The sequence below is a fragment of the Salvelinus alpinus genome, chromosome 34 (assembly GCF_045679555.1).
Source record: "Salvelinus alpinus chromosome 34, SLU_Salpinus.1, whole genome shotgun sequence".
NCBI classification, from domain to species: domain Eukaryota; kingdom Metazoa; phylum Chordata; class Actinopteri; order Salmoniformes; family Salmonidae; genus Salvelinus; species Salvelinus alpinus.
In genome coordinates this window covers 23,336,620-23,355,182 of record NC_092119.1, presented here as the reverse complement: position 1 = coordinate 23,355,182, position 18,563 = coordinate 23,336,620, and the positions used below count along the sequence as shown (strand labels likewise).

At 42.0% G+C, this 18,563-nt stretch overlaps 1 protein-coding gene across 2 annotated transcripts in view; it reads left to right on the top strand.

Annotated features, from left to right (window-relative positions):
* LOC139563845 (sprouty-related, EVH1 domain-containing protein 1-like) overlaps nt 1-18,563 on the top strand; it is a 92,407-nt gene that overhangs the window by 37,085 nt on the left and 36,759 nt on the right. For both annotated transcript variants that reach the window (XM_071382788.1, XM_071382787.1), the window contains one exon: nt 11,972-12,176. In XM_071382788.1, coding sequence (XP_071238889.1) covers nt 11,972-12,176 — 205 coding nt within the window. The remainder of the gene's footprint in view (nt 1-11,971; nt 12,177-18,563) is intronic.

Here is an 18,563-nt window from a genome sequence, read left to right as displayed (position 1 = left end):
AACAGGTTTCTAGGCGCGGAAGAATAGATTCAAGGCATAATGTACAGGCATGGGTATGGTAGGATGTGAATACAGTGGAGGTAAACCTAGGCATTGAGTGACAATGAGAGCGTTTTTGTCTCTAGAGGCAACATTTAAGCCAGGTGCCGTCACCGCATGTGTGGTAGGTGGAACAAAAGGGCTAGCTACGGCATATTGAGCAGGGCTGGAGTCTCTACAGTGAAATAAGACAATAATCACTAACCAAAACAGCAATGGACAAGGCAAAATGACATTAGGGAGAGGCATGTGTAGCCGAGTGGTCATAGGGTCCAGTGAGTAGCTAGGCGACCTGGAGACACGGCGATTCAGACAGCTAGCGTGCCGGTGCTAGCAGAAGGGCCTTAGGGGGATGTCGTGACAGATGAGTCTGTTCAAACCCCCTCGGGCGGATTACGTCGGCAGACCATTCATGATGGATTGGTGGGGCTCCGTGTCGGCAGTTAAAGGGGTCCAGGCCAATTGGCAAAATAGGTATTGTAGCCCAAGAAGTGGCTGATGGACCTCTTCAGCTAGCCGGGAGATGGGCCTAGCACGATGCTAGCTCCAGGCTAACTGGTGCTTGCTTCAACGGTATTCAACAATAATCATAATTGTATTGAATTTTAGTAGGACCTCAACTAAATGTGTTGAACTTAAAAAATACATTAGTTTGCCCAAGATTATCATAACATGCTGCCCAAACCACCCCCATTGCGATCGTTGCAAAATATATGTACACATGCATGTTATTCAATCATTTCATCCTAACTGCTCTCGCTCGAAAACGGCGTCTGCGTAGCCAGGCGCTAAAATAGAACTTGATTCTATTTTTGATGCTTGATACACTGAAAGTCCTGCCTCTCTGGTCTATTCATTAGTTTTTAGGAGCATACTAACCCATGTGGGTGATTGAAAGATGGACGAGGTCCACACTCCAATCCAGTTGGTGGCGGCACCTTAAAGTTGGTTGCCAACCTCTTTATAAAACCCATAGAAGAAGAATAAACAAGGAGAGATTAATAATACAAATCTAACTAGGTTTCCCTTATCTGTGGATTAATTGTCGGCATAGAGAATTCAAAAATTATTTTGTGTGACTCAAAATGGGTCATAATTCTACAAAGATCCAGGGGGGAAAAAGGACCATATGTATCTCAGGTAAAATAACAACCCAATGTTTATCTCTCAGGACAAATTGGATAGCAACAGCAAGTTAGCAAAATGTCCATGAATTTTTCATGTGCTTTCGACCTGTCCCCAAATTAATATACACTGAACAATTTCAAAGATTTTACTGAGTTATATGAACTGTAAGGAAATCGGTAAATTTAAGTAAATTCATTAGGCCCTAATCAATGAATTTCACGACTGGGAATACAGATATGCATCTGTTGGTCACAGATACCTTAAAAAATTTTTTTTTAATAATAATTAAAAATAGAGGTGTGTATCAGCAAACCAGTCAGTATCTGGTGTGACCACCATTTGCCTCATGCAGCGCCACATACTGTCTACCATCTGACAGTTTGTTCAGAAATTCTTAGGTTGTGCAAACCCACAGTTTCACCTGCTGTCCGGGTGGCTGGTCTGAGACGATTCCGCAGTTGAAGAAGCCTGATGTGGAGGTCCTGTGCTGGCGTGGTTACACATGGTCTGCGGTTGTGAGGCTGGTTGGACATACATTACTTGTCAAAAGTTTTAAACACCTACTCATTCAAGGGTTTTTCTTTTCTTTTTACTGCTTTCTACATTGTAGAATAACAGTGAAGACATTAAACTATGAAATAACACACATGGAATCATGTAGTAACCAAAAAAGTGTTAAACAAATCTAAATATATTTGAGAATTCAAATAGCCAGCCTTTGCCTTGATGACAGCTTTGTACACTCTTGGCATTCTCTCAACCAGCTTCATGAGGTACCTGGAATGCATTTCAATTAACAGGTGTGGCTTGTTAAAAGTTAATTTGTGGAATTTCTTTCCTTCTTATTGTGTTGTGACAAGGTAGGGGTGGTATACAGAAGATAGCCCTATTTGGTAAAATATCAAGTTCATATTATGGCAAGAACAGCTCAAATAAGCAAAGTTAAACAACAGTCCATTTCTTTAGGACATGAAGGTCAGTCAATCTGGAACATTTTCAAGAACTTTGAACGTTTCTTCAAGTGCAGTTGCAAAAACCAAGTGCTATGATGAAACTGGCTCTCATGAGGACCACCACAGGAAAGGAAGACCCAGAGTTACCTCTGCTGCAGAGGATAAGTTCATTAGAGTCACCAGCCTCAGAAATTGCAGCCCAAATAAATGCTTCACGTTTAAGTAACAGACACATCTCAACAACTGTTCAGAGGAGATGTGAATCAGGCCTTAATGGTCGAATTTCTGCAAAGAAACCACTACTAAAGGACATCAATAATAAGAAGAAGAGACTTGCTTGGGCCAAGAAACACGAGAAATGGACATTAGACCTGTGTCAATCTGGCATTTTTGTTCTGGAGTCCAAATTTGAGATTTTTGGTTCCAACCGCTGTGTTTTTGTGAGACGCGGTGTGGCTGAACAGATGATCTCCGCTTGTGTATATCCCACCGTAGCATGGAGGTGTGAGGGGGCTTTGCTGGTGACACTGATTTATTTAGAATTCAAGGCACACTTAACCAGCATAGCTACCACAGCATTCCATTCCATTGGTTTGCTTTTAGTGGGACTATCATTTGTTGTTCAACAGGACAATGACCCAACACACCTCCAGGCTGTGTAAGGGCTATTTGACCAAGAAGGAGAGTGATGGAGGTCTGCATCAGATGACCTGGCTTCCACAATCCCTCAACCAAATTGAGATGGTTTGGGATGAGTTGGACCACCGAGTGAAGGAAAGTCAGCCACCAAGTGCTCAGCATATGTGGGAACTCCTTCAAGACTGTTGAAAAAGCATTCCAGGTGAAGCTGGTTGAGAGCATGCCAAGCGTGTTGAAAGCTGTCATCAAAGAGTGGCGGCTTTGAAGAGTCTTTCTGTCCTGTGGCGGTACTCATGAGAGCCAGTTTTATCACAGCGAATGCTTTTTTTGCGATTGCACTTCTGCACATCATAGTTTTAATGTCTTCACTATTATTCTACAATTTAGAAAATAGTAAAAATTAAGAAAAACCCTTGAATGAGTAGGTGTTCTAAAACTTCTGAACAGGAGTGTACTTAAATTCTCAAATTTTGTTGGAGGCTGCTTATGGTAGAGAAATTAACATTCAATTCTCTGGGAACCGCTCTACTGGACATTCCTGCAGTCAGTATGCCAATTGAATGCTCCCTCAACTTGAGAAATCTGTGGCATTGTGTTGTGACAAAACAGAACATTTTAGAATGGTCTTTTGTTCCCAGCACAATGTGAACCTGTGTAATTATCATGCGGTTTAATCAGCTTCTTGATATGCCACACCTGTCAGGTGGATGGAGTATCTTGGCAAAGGAGAAATGCTCACTAACTTGGATGTAAGCTTTTTGTGCTTGTGCAACATTTCTGGGCTCTTCTATTTCAGCTCATGAAACATGTTGCATTTATATTTTTGTTCAGTATATTTGTTTCACAGTTGGTTTTGGTATTTTAACCTGTGTGTCATGAACGTGTCTAGTGGGGTTAGACAAAATCCACATGCGAGCTTGGATGCATGCTCTGAGCCGGTTTGGTCGTGATGACCAAACCACGTGATTTTGAGAGTTAACCTGAACTAGAAACCTGGAAAAACAAAACGGAGAAAACGAAATTTGGGGGAAAAGCGGAATCGGGCCCAAAAATAATACTGATTTTATAGGGCCCTACATCGGTCAGTGACATCTCATGAAATCCAATGGGATATGGAGGTTGTAAACAATTGTTCTAGGTTTTTTGGGATGTGTTGGGTTCTCAGGCCCTCCTGTCATTTGTATTTTATGACCTGTCATTTCTAATGACTGTTTCTCTTACACCCCCAATTTTCTTTCTGTTGTCCTCTCTATTTCTCTCACTCTTACTGACATTTGTGAGTGTCACATTACGGTTGGTTATGGTGTGTGTTGTGAATTTACTTTCATTAATCTGATGACTGTTATTTATCTAATCAACTAACTATGTTTAATTGGGGGGGACAAAATGGCGCCGTAGAGAGAACACTTTGTTTCAGCGAGCTCCCGTGGCATTCGTAAATTTATATTTTTTCATTAATCTCCTAGCTTGAAAAAGTGGTAGAATTGGCTAAATAAGTTATCCTACAATGAGTCTTGACGGCTATTTCTCAAAAATCTCCGACAACATGCCCAACAGATCTACTAAGAACTCGACCAAAACCACCATCCCTGTAGATGTGCAGGAGGAGCTAGCTTACGTTAGCGAAGCTAACACCATTGCGGATTCAGGCACAATGGACCTGGTGATTCAAAAGATGACGGATAACATTACTAAAGTGATCGATGTTAAGATAAGAACGGTCTTGGAAGCAATAGCAGGCCATTCAGCTGAACTACAGAGGTTTGTCAAACGTGTTGATGAGGAGGAAGGAAGAATTGCTACAGTGGAAGCTTCAACTACATCTATGGACACTAAGATAAAAGCACTTGAGAAACAGGTGCGCGAAATGGCGGAGCACATTGACTTAATCGAGGACGCAGATGCAATATTCGTGTTGTGGGACTCCCGGAAAATTCTGAAGGGACATGTTCAGTAAATTCTTTAGAGGAATGGATCCCTGACTACCTACAAATGGACACTAAGGCTGGTCGTGTGAAGCTGGACAGAGCCCATCGCTCTCAAGCACCGATACCCGGTCCCAACCAGCGCCCACGGCCAGTGGTTATAAAGTTGCACAACTTCACCGACAAGCAGCGCGTCATGGATGCGGCTAGAAACATCGGCTCTGACGGTAGTCAACGTAAAGGTCCAAAGGTCTCATTCTTCAATGATTATTCCACAGCGGTTGTACGAAGACGCAAAGGGTTTGATGAGGCGAAGGCTCGACTCAAGAGACTGAAGATGGACTACGCACTGCTGTACATTACATTACATTACAGTCATTTAGCAGACGCTCTTATCCAGAGCGACTTACAGTAGAGTGCATACATTTTATTACATATTTATTTTTTTTATTTTTTTTTTTTTTTTTTATACATACTGAGTGAGACAAGGATATCCCTACCGGCCAAACCCTCCCTAACCCGGACGACGCTATGCCAATTGTGCGTCGCCCCACGGATCTCCCGGTTGCGGCCGGCTGCGACAGAGCCTGGGCGCGAACCCAGCCCAGCCTGGGCGCGAACCCAGAGACTCTGGTGGCGCAGCTAGCACTGCGATGCAGTGCCCTAGACCACTGCGCCACCCGCTGTACCCGGCCACATTGAAGATTATGGTCAACGGATCGCCTAAGAAACTCTACACACCTGAAGAGGCTGCTGCGTTTATTGACTCTCTCGGGTAAATAACTTTAAGCTGCACCTCCGCAGCATTGTAAACGTTTTTATTTTATTTGAATCTGATCATGAAACAGTGGTGTGAGTTCTCACGTGCTCCGGTTCAGTAATATTCGTATTTTTATTATTTTTCTTGCTAAAGTAACTGTAGCCCAGGCTGAGCTCAGGCTGAGATATGGGTGAATCTATATTGGTGCCCAGGCTTAGTTTTAGGTGGAAGAGCCTCAATCTCCTATTGATTTTCATTTCCATATATATAAAGGATGAGGCTATTGAGTGGCAATGCAGACTTAAGAGTCTACATTGGAAAGTTGAAATCCCCTGCATGTTAGCTAGTGGGAAAACCCCCTTTTGGATCTTTACATGTTTAATTTTTGGGTTTAATATAGTTCGAGTTTAGGGTTCGTATCGTTTGTTTATGCTCGGTGAGATAGAAGAGAGTTCAACACATGGAAAAAGGTACCACCCCACTTCTACAGTAGGATTCAGTCTGGATATTGAATGGTCAAAGTGCAATGGCAGGTAACAGACTGCGTGTATGTACATGGAACATTAGAGGGAGCCATAACCCCATTAAAAGGAAGAAGGTACTGTCTTCTTTGAAAAAATTTAATATTGATATTGCCCTGTTGCAAGAAACTCATTTGGATGATAAGGAGCATCTGAAATTACAACAATGGGGGTTTGGTCAAGTGTTTTTCTCATCATTTATATCCAGAAGTAGAGGTGTAGCAATTCTTGTGAAAAATAACTTACCACTTAAGGTCTTGAATTGTGTGAAAGATAAATTTGGTCGCTTTGTTATAATTAATGGTACTTTACAAGGGCAGAACATCTCCATAATGAATATTTACTTCCCCCCTGCCCACCCCCCTGATTTCCTCACTAAGGTATTTCTAGACTTTTCAGAATTAAACTCAGACACTGCAGTGGTTGGAGGAGATTTTAATTGTTTGTTGAACCCCCTTATTGATAAGTTTCCCAGCGGTATAGCTCCACTCTCTCCTCGAGCTAAGTCACTTAAAGCTATTTGTGATGATCTGGGGTATGCTGATGTTTGAAGAACTTTTCAGCACTCCAACAGAGAGTTCACTTTTTTCTCTGCACCTCATGGATGTAAGACCATCCCTAGCACTTTGTGGCTCAGTTGGTAGAGCATGGCGCTTGCAACGCCAGGGTTGTGGGTTCATTCCCCACGGGGGGACCAGGATGAATATGTATGAACTTTCCAATTTGTAAGTCGCTCTGGATAAGAGCGTCTGCTAAATGACTTAAATGTAAAATGTAAATGGATGTCAGACTAGAATAGATTACTCTTTTATGCCCAGGACGTCTTTGCAGTCTGTTTTATCCGCTAGGATAGGAAGCATAGTCATATCTGATCATGCAGAGGTGATCCTGGACATAAAACTCAACGGGGCATTCAATCTGTCAAGACATTGGAGGTTGAATACAACCATCCTTAAAGACCAGACATTCACATCATATTTTATTACAGATTTTAAAGCATTTTTCTCTATTAACTCTCAATCAACAGATAACCCCTCGCTCCTTTGGGAAACCTGTAAAGCGTACGCCAGGGGTCCGATTATGTCATACACAGCCACTAAGAGGCAGAAAAAGCGTGAAAAGCAAAAAGCGTTAGAGGGTGAATTAGGAACTAAAGAGAAGGACTATATTAAAACTCCCACTCCTGCCCTATTAAAGGAAATATCAGTTCTTAGATGAACGTTGGACTCTCTCCTAACACAGGACGCTGAAAAGAAAATGAGATTTGTCAGGCAAAAGCTATATGAACATGGCGATAAGCCAGGAAAGTACTTGGCACACCTAGCTAAAAAGAGAGCTGACTCAGTCAATTGCTACTATTACTGATTCTGATGGCAATCATTTATATGAAAATAAATTGATAAATGACTCATTTAAGAAATTTTATGCAAATCTTTATGCCAAATGATGCACCCAAATTAATGAAGAACTTCTTTTCTAAGATTGAGCTCCCTACTATCTCCGAAGAACAGAGGTCTCTCCTTAATGCCCCTATTACCGAGGAAGAGATAATGTTCGCAATTAAGAATCTGCAAAATGGTAAGGCCCCAGGACCAGACGGGTTTTGTTGTGAGTTCTATAAAGAGTTCCATGGCCTGATCCTTGAGCCATTGCGTGATATGTTTAACCACTCATTTTCAAATGACCAGCTCCCTCAAACGCTGAGGGAAGCCAACATATCACTTATTCTCAAAAAGGGAAAATGTCCAGAGTCTTGTTCCTCGTACAGACCAATTTCCCTTCTGAATGTGGATAGAAAATTGCTTTCTAAAATTCTAGCCACAAGATTAGAGGACTCACTGCCACTAATTGTGAAAGGAGACCAAACTGGCTTCATTAAGGGCCGTAAGTCATGCAACAATGTCAGGCGGCTTCTTAATGTAATTCAAGCCTACCAACAAAGTGCTAGGGATGGTCTTGTGCTCTCCCTAGATGCTGAGAAAGCATTTGATCGGGTGGAGTGGTCTTACCTATTCTTTGCTCTAAATAAATTTGGTCTTGGTTTTATATGATGATCCTCAGGCTGCTGTCCTTACTAATGGGCTAAGGTCAAATAGCTTCTCTATATACAGAGGTACCAGACAGGGCTGTCCTTTGTCCCCTCTCCTATTTGCACTCGTTATGGAACCATTGGCCGAGGCCATCAGGGTAACGGCTGCTATACAGGGGCTGCTCATTGGTGATGTTCACCATAAAATGAGCTTGTATGCTGATGATGTCCTGATATTCATCTCTAGTCCCGAGACTTCAACTACATCTCTTATTAATATTATTGAATTATTCAGCGAATTCTCAGGCTACAAGATTAACTTAACTAAATCAGAGGCTATGCCACTTGGTAACCTTCACTCTGTACCTAATACTTCTCCCCCCTTCCCTTTTAAATGGTCTCCCTCAGGTTTTAAGTATCTGGGTATATTTGTAACTCCTACATTCCAGCAAATGTACAAAGCCAATTTTGTTCCCTTGTTTGATACAATAAGACAGGATCTGGGGCGCTGGAACTCTCTCCCGATTTCTTGGTTGGGTAGAATATCCCTCTTGAAAATGAACATTTTACCTAGACTATTTTACCCAATCCAAATGATCCCAGTATTACTCTCCAATAAGGTAATAAAGGATGTAAATGGATGGCTAAGTTCCTTTATATGGAGTAAACGCAAGCCAAGACTTAAGATGGCAATATTGCAGCTGCCAAGTTCTATGGGGGGCTTGGATCGGCCCAATATCAGGTTCTATCAGTGGTGTGCCCACCTATGTTATATTTCTGATTGGATCACAAACGATGACTCCTCTATTTGGTTAGACATTGAGACTTCTCTTTCAAAATACCCCTTACAGGATCTTTTATTTTTCAGAAGTTTCAAGTCTGTAGAAGATCACTGCAATAATACTATTACACTTAACACACTCAAAGTATGGAGGTCAGTTCAGCGCTTCCTGGGAAGGTCCAAACTAACCTCTGCTCTTACCCCAATTCTTAACAACCCAGATTTTGGTCCAGGATTGCTGGATGCTGGCTTTAACTTTTGGCTTAATATGGGCATACGCAGACTAAATTAATTATTTGCTGATAAGATTTTATTGTCATTTGAGCAGATGGTGGAGAAATATCGACTCCCAAAGCAGGATTTTTTCCGCTTCCTACAAGTAAGACATTATATTGTGAAGAGCACCACCTTAATTGGTAACCCGGATATGTCTGTCATTGAAATAAAAATAAAAATTTCCCACAAAGGAAAATGTCTAAGTCTGTTTTATGATGCTTTAAGGTCCTTTTCTGCTGTCGACACACAGAGGGTGAAACAAGTGTGGGAGAAAGAATTGTCTGTTACTATTGACGAAGAGATGTGGGGGGACATTTGGAGATATGCAAAAACAATATCTATATGTAATCGTACTAGAGCAATTCAATTAAGAATAATACACAGATTGCATATATCCCCAAATCGCAGACATGCATTTAGCCCCTCTTCCTCTTCTCCTCAGTGTCTTAAATGTAAAACTGATACAGGCACCCTAACACATTGTTTATGGTCATGTACCAAAATACAAAGATACTGGTCTGGTGTTCTGAAAGAAATTGAAAAGATCCTAGGGGTTGATCTAGAATTGGACCCAGTTTCTTTACTGTTGGGTCTCCCTAGTAGGCATGTTACTTCTGTGGGTAAGAGGAGGCTTTACAACATCCTTACCTTTGCAGCGAGGAAAAACATAATTTTACAGTGGATTGGTGATAAGGTTCCTTCTATTAAAGGTTGGAATAAGACACTATTTGAATGGGTGCCTCTGGAATATTTGACATGTACATTGCATTCTAAAACAGATCAGTTCTACAAAGTATGGGAACCCTATCTAAATTACCTAGAACCTGAGGTATCAGCTATTATGCTGCAAGGATTCTCTTAGAATGGTGGTGATCTATGTATTTCAGAATTACACTGTACGTTCCATGTGTCGAACCTAACTTCTTAGTTTAAACTGAGCTTTTTTGTTTAATTTCTGTTTGTAAGTTTGTTTAAAATGTATGTATTGAGAGATGCAATGATGGGGATGGGGTGAGAGAATAGGGGAGAGGAAAATGGTGTGTATGTATTTATGTATGTGTATGTATATGTGTATATATATATATATATATATATACATATACATATACATATATATATGCGCCGGTATGTGTAAGTGAGTGCTGTTTTTTTGTTTGTTTCGTCTCTGTTGTTGTATCTCTTAATATGGGTGAAAATTGTTAAATTCCAATAAAAAGACTGTTTATTTATTTATTTTTTTACTTTGTTTAATTGTTATCCAATTTTAAATTAATCATGTAACAATTAACTCATTAGGAATTGATGCACGATGAGAGCGGTTCTTTAAAGAGTTACCATCTCCCGAATTAAACTCTAAAGGTCTTAACCTATCACATCTATAAACAGTCAACTTATTAATCATAACCTTGTATCATATTGTCATTCTGAACAGTCGTAACCTCCTGCATCTGCAAAAACCCCAGCCTTACTTATGATTCAGTACTACACAAATTGGTTTAAGTATTTATTTACTAGCTAACTAAATGGTAACACAGGATAAACATACACAGAGAGAGAGGGATAGAGATATAATACTTTGGTACGTTTAGAAACTACTCTCACAGTAATCATATACTTTGCACACGAACCGCCGCCCGTTTGGAGTAAGAAATCAATTAATGTATTTACGTGTAAATGTCTTAGTGTATTTCTGTCGTAACCAGGCCTCCTTGGAAAGGGAGTTGTGCCTTTTTGCGGCACACGTGTCAGACTCTGATTGTCCAAAAGGGGTTCCCACCCGTCTTCTACTGTTGCTCTCCTCTGCCGTCGTCCGGTATCCGGTGACTTGTCGTGTAGTCCTGAACAGAACTACAGAGTTGATTTCCCTTCCATTCGCTCCTGAAGTTGCCTCTGTGAAGATGGTGGTTCCCATTAGGGTGATGAGAGTAGCGTACTACAGTGATTTGATAAGAGTAGTAGAATGGTCCCACTTAAATTCAATTTTCTAGATACTTTACTTAGAACAGCTAATCAGCCGTACCAGGGATTGTCCAGGAGGTGACTTCTTTGTCTCTACCTTTTGTTGAAATTTCAGAGTTCGAACCACTTTGGACGTGAGCTGCAACTCAACATCTCTCTGATCTGATATGTTAATTCTTAACCCATTGTTTTATACAGTTCGTTCAAAAGAGGCAGTTAATGAGGCTGACACGCTCTCTGACCTCAGGGGCGGTGAGTACGTACTTATACAAAGTTATAGAAATCATTTCCTCTTATAGTTTCTAAATTCACGTCCCTCTCTTAACAAAATCACTTTCATGCACAACGCATCAGATGGACACTTCACACATAGTGTGTATACTTTTCAAGTTACAGTATTTCCTTTTTTAAAACATTTTTAATGACATCACAAAGTAACAACCACACCGAGGTAACCTCTGCCCGTTCCCCACGTTTTATGTTAGAAATATTGTTCCGGTATTCGCTTTAGAACATATTAGGGTTTCGGCGGGAAATGTCTGTGAAACAAGGGCACATTCTTGTGTGAATTTGCAGAGGGAAATGGCTGAAAGTTCTTGACCTTGATTTACAACAGGGTGTGAGCTGTCAACCCCCACCAGTTCCCTCCTTCCCCCTCTGCGGGTGAGACGGGTCTGGCTGAAGCTATTTATTGAAAAGCTGATCTGACACATTTGGATCCTTACAGGACAGCCATGACATATCCTTTCGTGACGAGTCATGCATGTGTTCAAGCAGTGGCCGTGTTGCGGTCATTATGCCTAACCATTTTCTGTCTGCAATGGCAGGCCTGTAACCGTGAGGCGACATGGTTGTGTTGTCATAGTATCTGTGTTCTCTCTATATGCAGAGGTAGTTGATGTCATGGTCTTGTTACAGTCCCACCCTAATCATGCCTTTCCCTTTCTCTCTCTCTGTTCAGTGACAGTTATGCGCGTGTGAGAGCAGTGGTCATGACTCGGGATGACTCCAGCGGTGGGTGGCTGCCTCTGGGAGCTGGGGGCCTCAGCTGCGTCACCGTCTACAAAGTCAGCCGGGCACCGGACAGCGACAGCAGCACCACAGACCCAAACACCACCACCACAGCAGACTTCCTCATCAAGGGGGAGCGGCTCAAAGACAAATCGGTAAAGATTCACCTCGCTTTCCACACACCCACACACTGAGCGCAATTCTCCTCATTAAGCTAATAAAAATAACCGTCAAAACTATTTAAATAGGCCTGCATTCATTTTAGGATTTATTTACGTTTTTGTTGACATTATTTTCATGTAGGTGAACTTTACCTAATAATGGGAGCGTTTTACTAATGATTATAAGCAATTGTTTTGCTAACTTAGTCTGTCTATTAAACGTTCTACATCTCTTTCCAAATGATGATGCGCAGGGGTAAAGAGCACTATAGGCTATAAGTATTCAGACCCATTTTGTTACATTACAACCTTATCAATCTACACATAATACCCCATATTGACAAAGCAAACAGGTTTTTTGTAATTTTAGCAAATTTATTACAAATAAAAACTGAAATATCACATTTGTTACCCGTCACTAATTCACAGGAGAGCCGTTTGAACGTAAACTTATTTTTAATCACAATGTATTTTTTGGCAGAAATGCCTTCTCGAACATGTGAACTTTCATGTGCCTTATTAACAAACTTGTATGCCATCTGTAAATACGAATAAAATTGTTAAATTTTGAGTCTAGTTGGTTTAGCCACAGAAAAAGACGACAACCATCACGCAAGCCGTGATTCGTTGAGATAATGAGTGGGCTGGACATGCCGAGAGATGAGTTTGGAATGGTCTGCCATATAGCATGCTTCTGTCTATTTGAGTTGTTCAGTATGTCTAGGTAATCCTGGCTTTAAACAAAATTGATTGTGTAGTAAAACTGCATAAGTGTTGCTCTCCACTTCCTGGAGGACTGTTTTTTTATTTATTTATTTAAATCCGTGGAATTCGAGTATGATAGCTAAAGGAGATGGACAAAACACCTGTTTCCGGATTACATCTTCAAACTAAGGGCAGCCATGGCATCCCGACAGGAGACGCGTCCATCCATGAATGATGTATACGGGTATGATAGTTTAGCTAGCTACATTTTTCAGATATTGCACGTTTCTAATTTTGCCAAAGTGGTTTCATTTCAAGGTAAAGTATACTGTTAGCTAGCTAGCATAAGCTGGCTGGCTGGCTGGCTGGCTAGCTAACGTTACGTGTATGATCTTATTCGTATCTCAGAGACATTTGCTTGACTAGCTATAGTCTAATGTTAGCTAGCTATCATTGAACCAGGTTTGTTAGCTACCTGCAGATTCATGCAGGGTAGTAACGTCATGAGTTGGGATTATGGTTCATTGTTTACCTAGCTAGCTAACGGTGACTAACCTCATTCCATACAAATTTGCGCATCCGCAGCATTCAAACGAGGCTACAATGAAACCTAATGGGACTGTAGCGACTGTGTTGGCATCAAAATCCGGGGTGTGAACTAAGTTTCGATTCAGTGTTGACAAAACTGACCCCTTTGACGCGTGGTACGTTGTGACGTGTCACTACGTAACGTACGGCACGCATTTGCATCTCATTTTTTGCCGTACAGTCTCTTTCCACCAGGGGTAGCCCTTCTGCCGCAGATTAAAAATAAGAAAGGGGCGGGGTAAGGGGGTTACCTAGTCAATTGTACAACTGAATGCATGAATTTTTTGCGTCATCTCTGCATGACTCTCAAAAGCCGCGACAGCTCCTGTTTACTTCTGAAAACTTTAACGCTGCCCTAAAAACCTGATTCAAATTCGACACAAACATTCAACTTGGTATGTAATGACACATTATATAAACTCTTAATAGTGTTTTATTTACATTTTAGATGTGATAAGTTGGACAGATCGGGTGAAGAAAGCTGTTTCCCCACACGACATATCTCCCCCTTTCACTAGCACACAATAGGTTTTGCTTCCCCATCCACCATTTTTAAAAAGTCCCGACAGAGCTCATTGCCTTCGTCAATCATGCAGAGACGGGCAGCATGAAAGTCTCGTCATTGATTTTGCTGGAAAGGGGAGAAATGGGGCTTTACAATGGTATTCATTTTACAGTTGACCTGGAAGTATTACGTTTTTTGGGGACTAAAATAAGGTAAATTGTATGGAATAGCGCAATGTACAAAAGTGCGTTAGTTACTGTTACATGTCTTAACAAAAGACTCCACTATGCAAATAACCATTTTGGGTGCGTTTGTAAATTCAGTCTGGCCAGCTACTCCGATTTCAGAGCACTCTCGTCTGAGTGTGCCAGAGCGCAGAATAAGTGATGAATTTATGAACGCTCAACACCCGTTGAATATGGCCGGTGTCGTCAGCAAAAAAGCGTAATTAAATTGTTGCCAGCAGCACAGTTACAGGCACCAATGCTCTGAATACCATGAAAACAGCCTAACCAGCTCTGCTAGGGCGAGTAAAATGGTCGGAGTGTGGTGTTCTCTCATTTGTAGCTAGCCAATGTTAGCATGTTAACTTGTGTGCTTGACTGCCGTTGTGAGGTCGGATCAACACTATTCACTGGCCAGAGCGTCCAGTGTGCGCTCTGAGTGCGAACCACTCTGAATTTACAACCGGACAATCTGACAGCACAGTTGCAGTGACCAATGCTCTTGATAACATAACAGCCTAACCCGCTCTGCTAGGGCGAGTGATGTTCAGTGAGCTGTTCACTCATTTGTCTGGAAGTAGCTAGCAAGTTAACTTGGGTGTTTGACTGCTGTTGTTCATACAGAACACTCGGATCAATCCTTAGAGATGGGTGGGGCTGAAGCTTAAGAGGGTGTCAACGATGCTGAATAGGTGTAGACTCTCCAGCAGTATAAGGACTCTCCAGCAGCATAGTACCAAAACATTCAGAAGGCTATTTTCTCAAAAGTGAGTTTACAAATTTATCAACTTTCAAAGCAGAATTACTTTCCCATTGTTCCTCAACTGTAGGGTATGATATACCATTTTGTAGCTTTGAGTCTCTACTTCTGTGTAATGTGAAAAACACAATTAAACATTTTGCTGCATAAAACCGATTTGAGCCGGTCGGTCACATTTCAGTATTCAGACCCTTTACTCAGTACTTTGTTGAATCACCTTTGGCAGCGATTACAGCCCCGAGTCTTCTTGGGTGTGACGCTACAAGCTTGGCACACCTGTATCTGGGGAGTTTCTCCCATTCTTCTCTGCAGATCCTCTTAAGCTCTATCAGGTTGGATGGGGAGCGATGTTTGATCGGATTCAAGTCTGTGCTCTGGCTGGGCCACTCAAGGACATTCAGAGACTTATCCCATAGCCACTCCTGCGTTGTCTTGAATGTGAGCTTAGGGCCGTTGTCCTGTTGGAAAGTGAACCTTCGCCCCAGTCTGAGGTCCTGAGTGCTCTGGAGCAGGTTGTCAGCCAACATCTCGCTGTACTTTGCTCTGTTCATCTTTCCCTCAATCCTGATTTGTTTCCAAGTCCCTGCCGCTGAAAAACATCCCCACAGCATGATGCAGCCACCACCATGCTTCACCGTAGGGATGGTGCCAGGTTTCCTCCAGACGTGACGCTTGGCATTCAGGCCAAAAAGTTCAATCTTGAGTTTCACCAGACCAGAGAATCTTGTTTCTCATGGTCTGAGAGTCTTCAGGTGCCTTTTGGCAAACTCCAAGCAGGCTGTCGTGCCTTTTACTGAGAAGTGGCTTCTGTCTGGCCACTATACCATAAAGGCCTGATTGGTGGAGTGCTACAGAGATGGTTGTCCTTCTGTAAGGTTTTCCCATCTCACAGTGGAACTCTGGAGCTCTGTCAGAGTGACCATCGGGTTCTTGGTCACCTCCCTGACCAAGACCCTTCTACCTCGATTCCTCAGTTTGGCCGGGCAGGAGGCCACTGTGTTCTTGGGGACCTTCAATGCTGCAGATATGTTTTGCTACCTTTCCCCAGGACTGTGTCTTGACAAAGTCCTGTCTCGGGGCTCTACGGAAAATTCCTTCGACCTCATGGCATGGTTTTTGCTCTGACATGCACTGTCAACTGTGGGACCTTTATATAGACAGGTGTGTACCTTTCCAAATCGTGTCCAATCAATTGAATTTACCACAGGTGGACTCCAAGTTGTAGAAACATCTCAAGGATGATCAATGGAAGCAGGATGCATCTGAGCTTAGTTTCGAGTCTCATAGCAAAGGGTCTGAATACTTATGTAAATAAGGGTGTTTTTTTTTTTTTATTAGGGAAAGTGTCTGAATACTTTCCGAATGCACTGTATATGTCCATTCAGAAAGTTTCCTAAAGTAGCCTGTCTGGACTCAATCTCATTTAATAAGAATCAAATGCTCCTCTCATAATTTAGTCTTGTAAAAGGCCTGTTATCAGTAGCTCAGGCTACATAATTTATCTCAATACGGCATCCTCTCTTTGAAGAATGACCGCAGCAGCAGGGTTTGTGACGTTATGCGACTATTTCGGGAAAAGTAGAAAACCCATCGGACTTCGTTTTGAATGGTTTTGTGTGAAACAGGAATGACACCCAGAGTTACCTCTGCTGCAGAGGATAAGTTCATTTGAGTTACCAGCCTCAGGTGTTGCAGCCCAAATAAATGCTTAAGAGTTCAAGTAACAGACACGTCTCAACATCAACTATTCTGAGGAGACTGCGTGAATCAGGCCTTCGTGGTCGAATTACTGCAATGAAACCAACACTAAAGGACACCAATAATATAAAGATACTTGCTTGGGCCAAGAAACACGAGCAATGGACATTAGACCTGTGGGAATCTGTCCTTTTGGTCTGATGTGTCCAAATTTGAGATTTTTGGTTCCAACCGCCCTGTCATTATGAGACGCAGAGTAGGTGAACAGATGATCTCCGCATGTGTGGTTCCCACCTTGAGGCATGGAGGAGGTGGTGTTGGGGTGATTTGCTGATGACACTGTGTGATTTATTTAGAATTCAAGGTACATTTAATCAGCATGGCTAACACATCATTCTGCAGCGATACGCCATCCAATCTGTTATGCGCTTAGTGGGACTATCATTTGTTTTTCAACAGGACAATGACCCAACACAACTCCAGGCTGCGTAAGGGCTATTTGGCCACGAGGGAGAGTGATGGAGTGCTGCATCAGGTGACCTGGCCTCCCCAATCACCCGACCTCAACCCAATTGAGATGGTTTGGGATGAGTTGGACTGCAGAGTGAAGGAAAAGCAGAAAACACGTGCTCAGCATATGTGGGAACTCCTTCAAGACTGTTGGACAAGCATTCCAGGTGAAGCTGGTTGAGATAATGCCAAAAGTGTGCAAAGCTGTCATCAAGGCAAAGGGTGGCGGCTTTGAAGAGTCTTCCTTTCCTGTGGCGGTACTCATGAGAGCCAGTTTCATGACAGCGCTTGTTGTTTTTTGCGATTGCACTTCTGTATACCACCCCTACCTTGTCACAACACAACTGATTGGCTCAAGCGCATTAAGAAGGAAAGAAATTCATTTAAAAAAAAAATTAATAAGGCAACCTGTTAATTGAAATGCATTCCAGGTGACTACCTCATGAAGCTGGTTGAGAGAATGCCAAGAGTGTGCAAAGCAAAGGGTGGCTATTTTGAAGAATCTCAAATCTCAAATATATTTTGATTTGTTTATCATTTGGTTACTACATGATTATTATGTGTTATTTCATAGTTTTGTTGTCTTCATTATTATTCTCAAATGTAGAAAATAGTAAAAAATTATGAAAAACCCTTGAATGAGTTGGTGTGTCCAAACTTTTGACTGGTATTTCATGTGTTGCCACCCTAGAGTCATACACTGCTCGTAAAGCAAATGTAGAACTTTTATTATTCAAAAACATGAAATACCGTTAATAATGTGGGAAATATATCGCCCAGGCCATATCGCCCAGCCTAATGACATGTAGTCTAAGAATCGTATAAAACTATACAAACCTTCCACTCAGGGAGTCACACACTCCTTACACAAACCTTAAACACCTCATACTCCTCGCCATGGAACTCACACTCACTCTGAGGGACTCATACACACCACACACACTCATCTATCACAATGGAGAGCAAGCATGTTCGCAATGTACTATGCACCAACTCAGCCTGTGACACATTCCACACCGAGGGGGTCGTGGGATGAGATCACCATCAACCTCCGCCTTACACACACACAGTCACACACACATACACCGTCACACAGGAAGTGGCTGTTTGGCTTTCCTCCTCTGCACAGGGAACGTATCTGTAAATAGGAGCGGGCTGCGTGATTGTGTGATGCATGCTGACATCATTAGAGAGAAGAGATGGGCAGACTGCTCAGGAGAGGGGGATGAGGGATGTAGGAAGTCAAACTAAAAAGATGGAGGACAACGGGAATGAAGGAAATAATTTATTGGATATTGGTGCGCTGAGCTTCTAGTCATATATTCCTATGCTCTCGTCCTAAAACTGTGAAGCCCTTGCGTCTCTTTATTCATGTTAAACAATTAGATTGA